A 19412-nucleotide genomic window follows, 5' to 3' on the forward strand; every position below is an offset into this window, starting at 1 on the left:
CTCAAAAGATATTTTTAATAAAATTTCAATTTTCATTATTAACCAATTATGGACCACCAAACCCGTAAATACTCTGTTATTTGTTCACCATTTTCTAGACTGGTTCACAGTTCTGCCAAATAATTAGTACCGTGTGTCCTTTAGCAGTGATTGAGTTGAAATCACTGCATACTATTATGTTTTCTTGTGTAAATCCCTTTAGATAGTCCATTAAATTAAGAATAAAGGCTATCTTGCAGTTTCGTATTGGTGGTACATAGTAATGTACAATATGAATTTTGTTTAGTACTAGGTGTATGTGTCTTCCCTTCAGACAATATGGGGCTGATAGTATTTTCCAGTCTGATTTGAGATATTTTGCATTTACAAGTATTCCTACCCTGATCTGCTGCATATTGGGTATTTTTGGATGATAAAGACAGCATTTAGTCTGTCCTCTATATAGTTTGTAACTACCTTTTCTATGTTATGTATTTCCTGAATGCAAATTATGTCGAAAGTTTTTGTTATGTCAATTAGTGTCTTTGCCTTTTCGACCTTTAGTCCATTTGTGTTGATTGATAGTATTTTAATAATAGTTTTTGTAGTGTTCATTTTAGATAGGGGAGGTCAGTGTGGTAATGTAATAAAAGTGGTATTCGTGTTTGTGTTTGCATTATGTAAGTGTTTCGTTAGTTTAGATTTGGCGTGTTAGAGTCCATTTGGGTGTATTGGTTGTTTTCGTTTCCCTGGTCGTCTTTATGGCTGGTGTTGTTGTTGTTTGTTTGATGTATCTGGTCCGTTGTGCTATCGTTGACTGTGTTGGGGGCCTGGTCTGTTAAGTTGTTGTCGGCGGGTCCCTCTGGTGGTTCCGGATGCTTGCTGTCAGGGGTTGTCTGAATTTGTGTTGTCGCTTTCTTTATTTTCCAGGGTAGGGAATATGCCGTTTATAATCATCTCCGTCAGGTAGGATTTGCTTTTTCGTGTTTTAGGAGTATCTATGGTCATAGGGCTTCTCTTCATCGTAGTTGTTGCCGTTTTTTCTTTTTTGCCTGCTTCTTCTTCCGTCGTTGTGGCGTTGCTTGTGTCCTGGGAGTTTCATGTCTTCATCCGTGTTAGTATCTGTCACGGTTACAGTCACGGTCGAGATTCCCCGTTTGGACTGTTCCTTTGCTTCGTGCTTGAAAATCGTTCTCTTTGTTTTGGAGGTTTTGCTCTTTGGAGATCTGGTCTGTCTGCGCTTTGCACCCTTTTTTCCTTTGGTTGGTGTCGCTATCTCTATGGGTACCTACATGTTTGTTTCAGTAGTAGATGTGTCATTATTGTTTGCTGTGAGTGTGTTAGTGATGAGTGTTGTTATTGGTGCTTCTGCCATAGACTTCGCATCTGTACTGTAGGTGGTGGGTGTTTGTGTTAGTGGCACATTGGCTTCTACAGTATCCGGGGAACGATCTGGATCACTGTCATCATCGCTGACCTCCCCTATGATCTCAATGGCTAATGATTTAGCATAGGTTTTGTTTGGTCTAACAGTACAGTCTTTTTTGTGGCCTGTATTACCACAGCTGCCACATGGCATCACCAAGTGGCAATTATAATATTAATCACTCTGCTCCAGCACATGTTCCACCCATCTATGGAAATACAACAGCATATTTAACTTTATATTAATTTTAAATGCAATGTGGGCAAAGAAATGTAAAAATATAACAACTATTATTAATATAATTACTGAACAATTACTGATTTAAAGAAAGTATAACCGTTATTATGATCTTATTTACGTACGAGAGGTATGATCATAAGCAACGTTTTGTTAATTTTGGTCCATATTGGCTACCATGAAATGAAATAACAACTTTAACCTTGTAAGGACATGTATGTCACCATCAGTGTATGACCTATAATCATCAAACATCAGACGATACACTGAATATATTTCATAATCAAAGGCAATGCAGGTATAGCAAGTTCTACTGGAGTTTTATATATGATGATTAAAGTAAACGAATGCACTTTACAAAAAAGTGATGTTCATTCTTTTTCATTGTAAACTTATAACAAATGTTGACATTTTTGAGGAAATTGTGTTGTAAGATAGTTGCGTCCTTACTGGGTACATCTTTACATCTGTAAACAACCGATAGACGGCGCGTTTCCAAAACTAATCGGAAAATCCCGTTTTGTCGCGATAATATAGAGCCCGCGATAATACAGCGTTGGAGTATACTGCTGTGCAGGTAAAATAATGCGATCTTATTGCTAAACCACGAAAACTGATAGCGGTAAAAAAATGGGTATGGCGTGTATACTGTATGTTTTCATTTCCATTCTAATTTCAAAACGTATATATTTGAAAAAAATATAGACCTACAAAGAATTCATAGTTACGGTTCAAATAAAAACTTTAAAAATTGTAATATCAAACAAAATAAAATGAATTACTAGCGCTGAAATGAAATGTACAATGAATTATTAGCAGCGGTTAAGGCATATACACTACCGGTCAGATACAATAATACTAAATTTCTAGTAGCACAAGTCTCAGTGTCAATCTTATTTTTAAAAACCACAATGTCCAATGAAAACCATCGTTTCTTCCAAAGTCATCTGCATATTTGCATACATGAATATTTAATAAATCGGGTTTTGTATATAAACAGTGCGCATGCAGTGATTGGGTTTGTAGTTGCAACGCGAAGGTGTGTGGATGTGCTTCGACAAGATGACGATGGTGTCGCTGATTTTCGTTTCAATCCTCGTTATAACAGGTGAGACACGCCAAATACGTTTATATTATTCTCTTCGTGATAAAGCAAAAGTCTTTTAGCCACACGTTTATATATGCAATTGTCTAGGGGCTACAGTTCTCGGATAACAGAAAATTTGTTAACACTAAAATGATTTCGAGAGAAGTATCTTATCATTCAAGGGACGAAATAAAAGCAGACTATAATGAATGAAATCTTAACGTAAAAAAATACAAACTGTCACAAAACAATAACCTGTTAAGGATAATTGTATTGTATTGGGCTCACAGTTTTAAGACAGGAACTAGACAAGGGTTGATTTTTTTCCGCATCCAAACTCGGTCAACAACTTGTATCAATACTACGACATTTATTTTTTGCAGTTACTATATAAACTGTAATGCTATTGTTTTCAGGAAACATTATGTGTAGTCGAATAAAGATTGTTGTACGATGATGCTAATTATTCAAGCGATGTGTAAGAGCAGTCGTTGTGGAACATTTTCTTATTGGTAATCATTGTGTCAATACAAGTCTTAACCACATTAGATAAATTTATATTTACATAGGCCGAAAATTGAGCCGACTGAGTAAACGACATCTGTCACTATTTAGCGTTTGTTTTTACCCAGTAGCTTTGACACAAAGTCAAATTTGTCGAAGTTTCGTGTCTGTGATGCTATCACGAGACCTCATGGAGATCGAGGAGATGTTTTATCCATCACATCAGCAATGTTTAAAATCGTATTTGCCTGAAATATAAGCAGACGTTCCTTTCGTACATTTGCTTTCGGCATCGGCTGACTCCCATGATCTTCCAGTTATCAAATGATTAATCATTTAATAAAAGAATGTAGTACTATTTTATAATCAAAATTTAAACGTAGAAGTGAATAATCATCGATATTACTATTTGTGTAAATATATCTAATTTCAAGGACCTCACACGGTCTCAGTGTTGTGCAGCATTTACGATTCAGTTTTCACTGAATTCGTCATTCAAAAGTAACATATGACGCGAAAAATAATCATCAGTTCTTAGCAATGTCTAAAAAAATTGCATTATGAATTTTTAGCTCTTGGCTGTGATCCGGGCTGGTATTCGTTCGGAAATAACTGTTATGCCTTTGTGAATCGACCGGAAAAATGGGCTATTGCTATGGTAAACATATGTATGTCTGTCTCTTACACACACACACACACACACACACACACATATATATATATATATATATATATATATATATATATATATATATATATATATATATATATATATATATATATATATATATATATATATATATATATATATTTTAAAAGGGTAGTTGCATGCACCCATTATTGACTGATTACTCAAGGTACGGTTGCATTGTCGAAAAGTAGAATAAAGAGAGTGAGTTTCTAGTGAGCAGAAAAAAATTAATTTTATAACTGATGATCAAGAAGCCACAGCCACATTTACAGACACATACATACTTCAAATTGAGTCTGGATGATTGCCATTTATCTGTAATCCCGTTTCAGCAATACTGCGAGGCTGTCGGAGCTAGTCTTGTTAGGATCGAGAATCAAAATGAACTTGTATTTCTTCGGCTTATACTGCGTACTCAGTATAAGACAAATGGTATGTAGTTGATATTGAACTTTAACACACACACACACACACACACACACACACACACACATATATATATATATATATATATATATATATATATATATATATATATATATATATAATGGCGTCTCTGAGCCCTTGAGTTTAATTTGCATTTTGAATTCAACAAAACATTTGCCGACAACGATGTAGCAATCATCCGTGTTGTACTCGCTTGGGAAAATAAAAATCAAAGGTTGCTCATACTTGAGACTACGTGGGCTACTAATATACAACAAAGTACACCGAGCAGCAGGAGGGGGTCAACCGACCAGGGGCCGGCCAGACATGAGTGAAAAAATGATGCAAAAAAATTACATGGAACTTTGGAATGACCAACGAACAGCAACACAACTATATATGACACATCGTGATGCTTTTTTTGTGTTATAAAATGTGAATACTTTTATTTTATATGAGCAACATGGGGGGGAGTTAATCGACCCAAGGGGTGCCGGACGAGTCTTCACTAACTTGTACAAAAGATTATTCACTAATTTGATCAATTTTATTGTTTTTAATATAACGGTCGATGTAATCTTGATTTTTAATTTTTACATAATCTGAAGCATTTGTTACCTCGAAGTATCTTTTCAACGATATTTTCTCCCACCACCACAAGCTACACATAATGGTGTTTTTCTTTACCGCCAACTCCACAAACCATTTAAGATTTTGGGCTGGTACTTCCAAGTCGAACGCCTTGTAAATGAATCGCACAATAATCACTGCGACATTTTCTTTCACAAGGTGTAGAAGACCCCATCATCAGCCACTTGCAACTGTTATATGTTTGGTTGACCATTATAATATTAGTAAAATTTTAATTAGATGAAAGCCTAATTAGAGAAAAACTATTATGTATATTAAAAAAGTAATCATATAGCATGGGACGAGGGGACGAAGCTAGATTAATGCAACAAAAATATCAAGATCTCGCCGGGAACAAAATCACATTACCAAAATCTAAAACAGATTTAAATCTCATCAAAAATTAAATCAGATCACTAGAAGCAACACGAGATGAATTTACAAGGTTATCTGTGATTGAGCCAGAGCACATCACCAAATCCAATTTTGACAGATTACCGGGTGACAGAATGCAAATACCATTTGAGTTACAACTGTATGATTTTATCAAACAAGCAAAGAACGAATTTATCAACAAGCAAAGAACGAATTTATCAACAAGCAAAGAACGAATTTATCAACTATGGTGCGTCCCATGTTGTTTTCAACATTTAAGATTGATGGTGATGGAATATTTATTGATTCCACAATGGATGACAGATGAGTATCTGCTATCATTAATAATCTTGTTGATGACAGCACATATATATTCAGAATAAAATTTATTGCTGAACATGTTAGTGAAGATGGTCCGACTTGGATTATTCGTGATAAACGTGACCCTCTTTATTTCGCCCTATGTATGATTCATTCACTGATTCATTTACTATGCACTTTTTGACCAAGTCAATATAAGTATTATCCCTCAACATTTGAGCATTAAATTTCCAATATCCTTTCCTCCTTGGGTACTTTGAAAAAGCTGCACCCAAAACCAAGGCTAAATGATCTTTCCTATGACCTGGTAAGATAAGTACATTAGATGTATTCATATAAATATAATCAGATACCAACAAGTAATCTAATATACTTTGTTTCAAAGGAGATTTATGCCTCCAGGTATAATCTTTAAGTCTTGATTGGAATTTTTCCAGGGGTTGATTAATTCCAGTTCGTTTTTCAGGTCTTGTATTGCTGCTCTAGACTCAGTTCTTTACACTGAAGGTATTATAAATACTTTGAATTAAACAGCATGCAAATTGTGTCCAGGAAAAATGCATAGCCATTGATCAGCTGTGCGAGTTTCTAAAATACCTTTCTTGAATGAATTGAAAAGCAGTTCAAATGGCTTCTGCGTGATTTTCCTAGCATTTTATCCAGTTCACAATCTCGTAGACCAGGTTTTAGTCTTAACTTTTGTATTTGTTAATTTTAAGATCTGTGTGATGTAGTTTTTATGAACTTTATATTGTTAAATGCTGAATATAGTTTCTATCAACTTAATATTGTTAAATGTTGTCTATTTTTATGAGTTGTGCATTGTAATTTATTATCGTATTAGTATATTGCCTGCACTGCAGTTATCACGTTTTATCGTGTGTACCATTTTGTTATATAATATTGATGCTTTGGGACAGTCTGGTCTCATTAATTCGTAGGACCTGCACGTTAAAACTCCTTCATATTTCAGTAAGCTGACTTATCTCATCTGTCACATAGTACAGGTTGTTTATCTTTCATAGGCTCAAACTTTCCATTGTCTTTGATAGTGATGTACATGAATTGTAATTCCACTGTTTAACTGTTTTCTGCTAGCAGACAGCTTTTAAAAGATGTATTGTATCTCTTCCATTCAACATGTGCATATTGTTTTTCTTAAATTCTCATGGTCTTCACAATCGTTATAAACTCTGAGTCCATCATTATTTTCCCTTCAAGTCTTCCAGTAAGCAAACAATAAAATCACATCATCACCTGCCCTAATTTGAAAATTTACTCGGTGGAGTTAGGAAGTATCCCTTGCAAGTATTGTTGTGATTTTGAAATTCTGCTTCGATACAAGATACCACGTTTCAGCACGAACTCTACCTCACCGTCAGGCAAGTTCCGCACGAACTCATCCTTTGCATGCCCGCGTATCCTGCTAAGGGTTGAATTTTCCTCTTGAAGTCTCATTAATTCACAGGTAGCAAATTGTCTATGGGCGAAGTCGAGAGGTTCAGCGGCTTCGACCCTGATCTTCTCTTCATAGACCGCGTCTCTACGGAACCCACGTGTACAGGTGTACACGTCACATGATTAGGCTGTGGCAACACATACCTACATCCTAAAATTACATCGTGCGACAATCCTGACAAGCACGCTGCTTGAATTCGTCCTTTCACATACGGCGAATCAAGTTCGATGTAGACAGCCTGGAAAGAATCTTTAATTCTATTAGCAAATTGGACTTCCACTGTCTCACCTTTATAATCAGCAGATTTGACAAATGTGCTATCCACCAAGGCTGGATAACTACAGTCGGTGTCATACAGCACGGTAGCCTTCTCTCCATTTACCGTAGCTGTTGCTGTATTCGACCATTTTACTGGTTTACACCTACTAGTGCCTAATGTCACTACATTTATCGTGGGACGATATTTCCTGCAGTCTTTGAGAATATGGCCAGGTTTGTTTTATGCTGTAGCATACAACTTCAGTTTTCTTACCAGGGGTACCCTTATTTATCCCTTGGGTTTTTCCTGGGTCACGGAACTGATCACGGCTGAGATTATCAGCCCCTAGCTTCCCACTATTTTGACCATTCCGCCTATGAGGTGCCAAACCGTTAGTTCTTCTAAAATCTGTGACGCTGGATCGATTCCTGCCACTCCAGGTGGTTGGACGAGAGTGTGCACTCTCATATCGCTCAGCCATCACACTGTTATCTTCTAACGTCGCAAAATCACGCTCCGCTAAAAATACGATCAGGTCTTTCCGATACGTACTGAGGACATGTTCTTTCAAGATCTCTTCCCGTATGCCTTCATAAGTCAGCGCGGTGCCTGTCATTTTAATCCGATTATCGAAAAGCACGCGTACGCGAGTATGAAACTGCGCGTGAGTCTCCGTTGTTCGCTTAGACGAATCTCTGAAAAGTTTGCGAAAACGTTCAGCCGACAGCTCGTAGTGCCTTAACAGCGCTTTCTTGAGAGCGTCGTAATCATCTACTTCAGTCGGTGCCATATTATGATAGACATCCTTGGTAGCTCCTTGGATAGATATTAATGGCCCACTGGTCTTAGGGTATACGACGGATTAAAGCTAACTTTTCAAACTGAATTTAAAAGTTATCGACGATTTCGTCTCAGTCGTTAAACATCGGCATTGTTATATGAACGTATATCCTCTTTTGCTTGTGGGTCCTGAATGTTCATTCAGTTCTCGCCCCTCCTAGATTCCGCTTCGATCCTTAGTCTCTCCCTGGCTAACGTATGTTCTCTCTCCATGGCTCTTTCTTCTTCCTGGAATCTGGATAACTCGATTTCTCTTTCTTTTTCCTCAGCTTGTCTAATTCTTTCTTTCTCTGCCGCCTGCTTTGCTCTGTATTCCTTGAGACTCCGCTCATACATATATACATATAATATATATAATATACGTACATCCATATATACATATAATATATATAATATACATACATACATATATACATATAATATACAAAATATACATACATACATACATATAGACATATAATATATATAATATACATACATGCATACATATATACAAATAATATATATAATATACATACATATATACATATAATATATAAATATACATACATATAGATATACATATAATATAAAAAATATGCGTACATACATACATACATACATACACACATACATGCATACATATAAAATATATAATAAACATACATCCATATAATATATATAATAAACATACATACAGATAATATATATAATACACATACATACATATATACATAAAATATAAACAATATACATGCATACATACATACATACATATATACATATAATATATAAAATATACATACATACATATATACATATAACATGCATACAAACATATATTCATATAACATACATACATATATACATATAATATACATACATACATATAATATATATAACATACATACATACATATACATTTAATACATATAATATACATACATACATATATACATATAATATATATAATATACAAACACATACATACAATATACATATAATATATATAATATGCACACATAAAATATACATATAATATATACAATATACATACATACATGCATATAATATACATATGATATACATACATACATAAAATATACATACAATATACATACATACATAAAATATACATACAATATACATACATACATAAAATATACATACAATATACATACATACATAAAATATACATACAATATACATACATCTATATAATATACATATAATATACATACATATATATAATATACATATAATATACATACATATACATAATATACATATAATATACATACATATAATATATATGTATATATATATATAATATAAAATATATATATACATACATATATATATACATACATATAATATACATACATACATCCATATAATATACATACATACTTATAATATACATATAATACACATACATACATATAATATACAAATAATATACATACATACATATAATATACATATAATATAAATACATACATACATACATACATATACTAATAATATACATACATACATGTAATATACATACATACATACATACATACATATATCATACATACATATTATATAGATAGATACATATATGCATATAATATACATACATACATACATGCATATATATGTACATATAATATACATGCATTCTTATATACATATAAAGTACATACATATATACATATAATATGTATAGTATACATACATACATATATACATATAATATATAAAATATACATATATACATACATACATATATATATACATATAATATATATAATATACACACATATATACATACAATATACATCTAAAATATATAATATATATACTTACAATATACATAAAATATATTAAACATACATACATACATATATACAATATACATATAATACCTATAATATACAGACATACATATAATATACATATATTATACATATATATATAATATACATACATACATATAATATACATACATATAATATACATATCATATACATACATACATATGATATGCATATAATATACATACATACATACATACATATAAATACATACATACAATATACATATAATATACATACATACATATAATATACATATAATATACATACATATAATATACATACATATATATAATATACATATAATATACATACATACATATAATATACACATAATATACATACATACATACAATATATATATAATATACATACATACATACATATAATATACATACATACATGCATATAATATACAAATAATATAGCCATACATATGATATACATACATACATATAATACGCATGTAATATACATAATATAATATACATATAATATACATACATATAATATACATATAATATACATACATACATATAATATACATACGTACATAGATACATATAATATACATATAAAATATATACATACATATAGTATACATATAAAATACATACATACATACATAGATACATACATACATACATGCATGCATACATACATACATACATACATACATACATACATACATATAGTATACATACAGACATACACACATGTAATATACATATAATATACATACAGACATACACACATGTAATATACATATAATATATATACATACATACACACATGTAATATACATATAATATTCATACATACATACATACATATAATATACATATGACATACATACATGCATACAATATACATACATATAATATACATATAATACATACATACATACATACAATATGCATCTAATATATATAGATACATACATATAACATACATACATACATACACACATACATACATACTTACATACATACATACATACACGTATATATTCATATATAGATATATAATAATAATAATGATAATGATAATAATAACAATAATAATAATGAGGACTTTGTATAGCACCTAATCTTTAGAAGCTCGAAGCGCATTACAACATAAGACAACACCTATAAGATAAAAAAACATATAATGATATGATTACAAAAACAAACACCTTGAAATTAGAAAACATAAAAAACATGCTGAGAATATTTAAGGTAGGAAGCATTATTAGGTCTTTAAGTTTGTTCTTGCAGTCGAAATAAGCGAGTTTTGAGAGCACTCTTGAATGGGATCACTGTGTCTTTGTGTCTAGGTTCAGTGGGCCATTCATTCCACGTTGCTGGGCCCTGTTATGCAAAAGAACGCTGTCGATATGACTTTGTTTTCATAGTGGGAATAATGAGTATACGATTGTCAGAAGAGGAGCGTAAGTATCTTGCTGGTGTGTACACATGGGTGAGGTCGGATATGTATGCTGGATTAGAGTCCAACAGTGAAACGTAGCACAGAGAACAAATTTTGTGTTTGATACTGTATATATATATATATATATATATATATATATATATATATATATATATATATATATATATATATAGATAGATAGATAGATAGATAGATAGATAGATAGATAGATAGATAGATAGATAGATATATAGATGTATATATAGATATATATAGATATATATAAAAATATATGGATATATATAATATATAATATATATATATATATATATATATATATATATATATATATATATATATATATATATATATATATATATATATAATTTCAGATAGGACATAGCCTGTAATAGAGTTTTGGACAGCTGGAAATGACATTATTGTTGACGGTAGGTGGGTATGGGCCCCTGACAATGACCCCATGGAATTCGCCCCATGGGGCTCTGGAGAGCCGAATGATCAGAGTAATGGAAATAACGACTGTGCAGCACTATTCAACTGGCTAGACTTTAATCTAAATGATGACAGCTGTGATGAAATGAGGTTTTTTATCTGTGAGATTAGGTAAGTCCCTAAAAAAATAATTAGTATTTCAAATACGTTTCAATTGGTATCACGTATAAATTTTTAGTATCGTTAATTGCTGGCTCGGGAATCTTTGTATCAGTTTAGTAAATTCTGGTAAAAAGACTTTCATGACGTTGCATCACTTTTCATTTATATAGTATATCTCATTCATTTCGTATCGTCAGTACGTGTTAGACATGAGCAAGTATACGAAAACCTCTAAATATTCACTACATAAACACGTGCATTATTCAAAGAAAATAAAATCCGCTTTTGTATAAATACCTTAATTAAGGCAAACGTATACGAGAATTTTGGCCCCGGATCGTAAATAGTTTAATAGTCTGGTGCTGAAGAACCGATGACATGAAGGTAAGGGAACTATTACTTTTAAACAACGGTTATCCGAAACCACTGGAATGCACTCATGTTGTCCAAGTTGTATATTTTAATTTATTGAACTAAATACTATTACTAGTTTTCAACTCAGTTATACAGTTAGTACTAGTATTTAGTTCAGATTTGAAAACTAGATGAAGAATCATCACAAGAAGACATACCTCTTGCAATGAGTTGTTTACATATCCGATTTAATGTCTTCCAGTTGATTTTCACCAAACAGTGTCGATACTTTAATTTGTATCTTTTCCAAGTTCAAAGTAAACTAGATGAGTATTTAGCACCAAGGTAGGTCATTGTATAATCATAATAGTCAATGCATTTCGCACTTGAAACTTTGTGAAATTAACAATCTGTTTGTCACTTTTAGAGCCAAGTGATCAAATTCTCAGACGCCAAGGAACTGGTTACAACAGCTTGTGTAACAGGAGGTAACCTAAATGGATGCCTGGAGTAAATGACAACACAAACAATGTGGTGAAAGATGGAAGTTTATGAAATGAATTAATAAATATATGTATATTCTCTACAACATGTACAGAGTGATTCTTTCAAGCTCTAAACATACGACACATTCAGTTACTTCACACATACATTTGTTACATTTGTTATATGTGAATGAATTTGTGACTTTATGAAACCTTATGACAAAAACAATAATTCATACTATCATTAAAAATGGGGAAACAAATGTGATTCATATATTCAAAAATTGAGGAAACACGATACAGTAAAACCAAGATATGATTCATATCATCTCGTGTAATAAAGGTAAGATTCATATAATCTAATGCAAATGGATGCAACTGAATTGTACTCAAATGTACTCAGTTGAAACACAACATAATCAATTGAAACAAACATGATCAATTGTAGTAAACATAACAATTGTATCAAACATGATTTATGACTCGGTCATTTGTACAGCACGTACAATTCATAACAAGGTATGACTCGTTTAAATACTTGTAAACCTTGTCAACGAGAAATATGTACCTGGTTCACATGTCCATAGTCAAGCCTCACTTCTCCTGAATTCTTGGGTTAGCCCACACTTGTATTGGCCAAACACACCCTTCATGGATCCACCATGCGCACAAGTTTACAGATCAGTACTTACGTGCTTGTATGGCCTTGAAAGTCGCACGCGTTTCCATCCCCATACAGACAGACATACAAACGGCAAGAACGACAGCCTGATATACCCGAACGCACACAGCTAAAAAAAACTGACAAATAACAAGTACGGAATTAAAATATATAAACACATCTACTAAATTAAACTCTTAATAGCTACCTGTAACAGTTCAAAACGTCATAAAGTTTCAAATCCCCATACTGATAAAGGCAACATTTCACGCTACGTCATTAAAACTGAATACGCTTTACATATTTGCAAATAAAACAAAATGTAACACTTACCCCTATGGCTGTAGAATGAAATGGAGAGCATACACACCTTGACGAGACCCCAATAGACCAATGTGTCGATTAGAACAGAAACTTGCCTTAAATCTACAGGAAAATGAGTATTAGGCAGAGTAAAATACTCGTGCATACCGTGCTTTTTGTGTCTCTTGCCGCAAGCGATCTACGACGAGATGCATGCTAGCTCAGTCACTTAACTAGACAAACAATTAGCCACCCTAGGTAACGTTGTACGCATGTACGACAAAAATGATCAAATGGTTATATGCCGAAACCAAGTCATTTCTTGCCTTTTTCTGTGACAGCTAATAAACAGGGAGTGCAAATTGGTGACCGCGTTGTTTATTTTGGGACGTATTTGTATTTTAATTTAATCTGAAAATAAGTTCATTCTTTATACGACAAGCATAAAACAGTTTTCAAGATTGACAAATATTTAAAATGTAATACATTTTGATCTTGTTAAATCTATTCATGAAATGGATCTTAGAACACTTTCTATACCCGATTTAAAGAATGTACAAATCTGACGAAATCTCAGTCGAATTACACTGAAGGAGATAAGCAAATCAGAGATGACAAACAATTATAAATTGCAAGTGAATGTGGAAAAGCAATACAAAAATTCAGAGTTCCATCATTAAAAGGAACGTTGCAGATTAATTTTATCACTGGAAGAAATCCTAAATTATAAGCAAAAATATTTTCACAGAATTTTTATTTATGTGTGTGTGCGTGCGTTTAAAAATGGAAACATTTAATCCCTTAGCAGGATATTCAATATAGATTTATCAAAATGGATACAAGATTATGAAAGCCTATTATACTATTTAAGATAAGATAATATACATAACATGCTTTCTTTATACAGTAGAGGCTAATAATTATAATTTTGGTATATATATAAGTATTGCTCTAATAAATGCTTATTAAATATAAAATATATAAAGTAATTTAAAACTGATATTAGTATAAGTGTATATGAATCTGAATATGAGGATGACGTCAGTGCAGCCTTGTGGGAATTTGTAATGCCAGTTATAGTAACAGAAAGAGTAAGAGACAGTCAAGTTAATATGTTAATAATATAGAATGAACGTAATGATCATTATTTGTCAAGATTGTTATCATCTACAGATAAGACAGTGACGGTAAAACACTTTTATAATAAGTGTCTGAACTTTTTTTATTATGTACTCAAATTGGGAGGACATAGAATAGTATGCAATCAAACAGCTAGCACAATAAACATTATGTTAGAAAATAGCCCTGTTATTAAATTAGAATAATACTAAAATTAGCTAAATGTACATTTTGTTTTATATTGTGATTATGTACGTATCACTGAGCCCACACGTTGTTGCAAAGAAGTCAACTGCATCAAAAAAATCAAATAAGTAATAGACAATAAAACAGCAAAACTCACTCTATCAGGCCTAACCTAAAATCGAAAACTGTTCCGTGAATACAACTCAGAAAGAGATATCTACTAAACATATACATAACAGAAGAGAAGACTGTATATCAAAATTCTACGAATATTTGCATTCAATTTCAGAAACTATATATCAGGGAATACGACCAATAACGCAGCCAAAATTACATTCAGTAATAGAAATAGACAGAATTATAATTGCACTAATATATACCATATCTGTGTAAAGGCGATTACGGCAAGGTCTAATTATATGACAATAAATCCTGCTGTGGAATAGCTGAAGTTTTAATGAAAATGATGATGAAGTTGCTGAACTTGGCTAAACGCCACATTCTATCAAGGGTCCTGAGTGAAAACAGTCCCGACTCACGTGGTGATGAAGAAATGACTAAAACTATAACATAACAGATTATCTTGAGTGAAATTGGAAAATTCAGAGGTCTTTCTATCTAAAGTATGCCTTAATAAATAAATATCCTGAATATTTTCTACTATTTAATCATAACTCTTCTGGGTATGACACTTCTGAAAACCTATCCAAATCAAGTTGTGTCAATATGTAATGATCATAAATATATTTTGGTTTATGAAACTGTTATAGTTGATAGATTTAAAAAATAATTTAAAAGAAAAAGGAAATAACGGTTCTCATTAAGAGCAATAAGAATTTTAGACAATTAAAGAATGATGTATAAATAACTTGGGCAACTTGGTGAAAATCTAAACGATGATAAAATGATTCATTTGAAAAACCGCGAAATATTTATTCAAAAGCAAACTGACTCAGGATTAACGAAAAAGATTGTATTGAATGTTTTAAATTTAATTCTATTAGGGATATTCAAAACTTCTATGTACAGAAAGACACTTAAATGTTATCTAATAATTATTGGATAATTTATATCCGTGTCTATAACTACTTATTGACCAGATTTGGCTCATTTGTAAGTGTGCCAGGAATAACTCATGATGCTAGTTTGAAAAAACGTTGGAACCAATCAATATATAACAGGTTATGATGTTTATATTGGCTGAATATGGATCCTGAGGCGGAATTAGCATGATACTGAAAACACATATTAAAGCAATTCACTAGTATTTTGTGACGGCGAGGTCTACTGGCGTTGACCAAACAAAAAATGATGTAGAATATGGTAAATCAAGGTCAATGTCATTTATTATGTTACCATTAAACACAATTTGTATGGCTTGGCCATGTGTCAACCAACTGTGTACCTGTGTAGGCAAACAACTAATCACGCGCATGGAAAAACATAAAGGAATACTATTCTGGGGTGACTATTCTAAGCTGGAGCAACTTTGGAGGTAACTTTATAGACGACCAACACAGTTACAAGACTATTTCAAACATTATCGCCTTGCACCAAGACAGGAAATAACTACTGAGGATGATTAGCCTCCATTACGAAAGACATTAACTGGTGATTAAAAGGGCAAAAACCGTCAGTAACAGGATTAATATGCACGTTAATTTGAAGAGGTACTTATCGTTCAAAGAGCACTGATGAAAAGATATGCGCTGACGTAAAGAAGCAAAACTTCAAAATGATATTTTGTTTGCAGAAGAGCAATAATAGATGCAAAAATAGTAGTAGTTTGTTTTAAGAAGACGACATTAGCATGGATAATAACTTTAATACGCTAGATGTTTGTCTGTTCTTGTAATAATGTTAGGAAAACTATTCTGATAAATTGAAATTTTAATGACTGACACAATTTCTGTGAACAAGTGTTGAAGCAAAGCTTCTAGAAGAATATTAGAATATTAAACAGATTATACATTTTCACAACATGAATGATTACAAAGTGATAAACATATATTCAGTGTCATGAGCCAACAGCAAAGCTGTTGGACTATTATAGTTAATGAGATGAATAGCAATACAAGAAGAGTGTACCCTTAGAAATAAGTCATATGCTTTTAGGTCTGGTAGAAAACAACGCACGCAAGGCTATTAAGAAATCAGTTATAAAAAGGAATCTAAAATCAGACATGCATAAATATTTTTAGGAACTATAAATAATCAAGAAATGAATTTAATTGTATCATACAAATACACGATATAACACGTCACGACAAATATGTTGCTCTTTCACTATCTTGTTTTAAAAAATCAGCATTTTCACAAAGGTCTCACTTGACATAGTTAAGCAATAGCTATTTGGAACGTTCTGAAGATTAGTGCGCTGTACAAAATATGTTATTTGTTAGTAAACAGGACGTTAGTGCATTCGCTCAAAGTATTCTCCATCTATGTCTTCACACTTTCTAGGTCTTTTTATCATACACATTTTGGAATGTTGTTCTACACTGGAAGACTGCGCTTAGAACGTAATTGAAATCCAATGTTCCTTAACGCATCTTTGAGAATGGGTTCAGCCCCAAATCACCTGAAGATAAATCAAGACAGTTTGGTGCCTATTTCAAAGTGTGTATGCGGTGATTCTTAAAAACGTCTGTAACTACAGTGGATTTATGCGCTGGTACGTCGTCAGAGAGTAAATGGATACCTTTGGCACCGGCACATGAACGGATAGTTTGGTAGTGTTCGGCAAGATTTGGCAACTCATCGGAGACATACAAATATCCAAGCAGAGTCAGACACAAGTACATGGATAGAGGGTATTGTATACAAAAAAACGCTACTGACGTTGCGGCTACTTCGAGCAATAAGTGGACATTGCTGTTTTTTCTCTGATTCAAACTATGTTTTGTTTCTCTTGAAACATTAGAAAAGCTCGTCCATAATTTGTCACTTGTGACATTCTCATACAAATGTTTCCGTTCACTCTATCCTTATTTGTCTCTGTTCACTTTTATATGTCGAGTCGTCTTTAACGATTAAAACCTCATGGGGTTTTTGATCGGCCCTCAACAAATACAGGAACTATCTTGATTTCAAATAATTCATCAATATATAACAAACAGGTTACGAATTAATGTCCATGATAACATAAATATGTTCCACAATGTACCAAGCATTTTCATCTATTATTGCTGATTTTGCCTTAACTCTGCAAAATAATTAGGCTTCATCGGTTGCAGAATATCTGTCACGAGATATTTTGAAACTAATTATCAATATTTTTATTGTTATACTTGGCGATCAAATGGATTTGTACCTGTTCAACATAGCTTTGACGCACGACTATTTTTTATTACGTTTCAACAACTAATAACTGCATAGAGTAATTTGCAATTGCTTTAGAAATATCAGTTCTGTGTAAACTAAGAACTCATAAATTTACGAAAGTACGTTTTCCAAGTTTATTTGCTTCTCCTATCATCCAACATTCTTGTTTCTGTATGCATTATTTTCGTTTACCAGTGTACTGATGTTGCCTCAGTAGTTAAGCAAACCATGGTCATAAACTAAGTAACAGAATGTAGGAAACCCAACAAGATTAGTATCATCTGACAATTTAGTTATCAAAGTTATAAAATGATAATTTAAGAGCTGACTTACTATTGTATAAATTGAATCCAAAATAATCTTAAAAATGTTTTACACAAATTCAAAAAGAATCAAATGTTCCAAATTGATTTCAGACCCTTGAATATACTGGTCAGACAACAGTACTTATTTATCACAGTGGCATTGTACGTAAGTAATAAATTCACAATAGTCCCAGAATAATATGGTAGTCCAATGTGCACTCTGTAATCACAATGAATAATCCAAAAAAGGTTTCCTATCAAATAATATCTAAACACAACAGTAAATACGTCTGCAGACTTGATGTTATATCCCACATCGTAAAAGAACCCACCTGATATAATCCATCCGATGGGGAATAGCTTAATAGTTCTTAGAACTCGACTGACTGACCTATCTAATGGGAAATGACCGCAAACTTTTTAAACATGTTTTTAAAGATGTTTATTATAAGTAACTTGAACATAGCTACTTATAAGTCCTACGCAAGCTAGTCACCCCCAATATCTTAAATTAGAAACTATACCCGTTTACAAACTTTAACCATAGATAATCGCTACAATTTACTGTCATGAAC

At 32.2% G+C, this 19412-nt stretch overlaps 1 protein-coding gene across 1 annotated transcript; it reads left to right on the forward strand.

Annotated features, from left to right (window-relative positions):
• Positions 1-2704: 2704 nt before the first annotated feature.
• LOC149807521 (ladderlectin-like) lies at positions 2705-13043 on the forward strand. Its single transcript, XM_089957286.1, has 5 exons — positions 2705-2750; positions 3806-3891; positions 4257-4356; positions 11899-12109; positions 12882-13043. The coding sequence occupies exons 1-5, from the start codon at positions 2705-2707 to the stop codon at positions 12889-12891; spliced, it is 453 nt and encodes a 150-aa protein (XP_089813412.1). The 3' UTR covers positions 12892-13043.
• The last annotated feature ends 6369 nt before the right edge of the window (positions 13044-19412 follow it).

This window comes from Sinohyriopsis cumingii, chromosome 1, assembly GCF_028554795.1.
Source record: "Sinohyriopsis cumingii isolate HCF-2022 chromosome 1, ASM2855479v2, whole genome shotgun sequence".
Classification (NCBI taxonomy): Eukaryota; Metazoa; Mollusca; class Bivalvia; order Unionida; family Unionidae; genus Sinohyriopsis; species Sinohyriopsis cumingii.

Excerpts from the sequence above, each read along its gene's own strand:
- LOC149807521 (XM_089957286.1), top strand. The coding sequence starts at position 2,705 with ATGACGATGGTGTCGCTGATTTTCGTTTCAATCCTCGTTATAACAG. Across the intron at positions 2,751-3,805 it reads TTCAATCCTCGTTATAACAG|CTCTTGGCTGTGATCCGGGC; the intron begins GTGAGACACGCC and ends ATGAATTTTTAG. Across the intron at positions 3,892-4,256 it reads AAAAATGGGCTATTGCTATG|CAATACTGCGAGGCTGTCGG; the intron begins GTAAACATATGT and ends ATCCCGTTTCAG.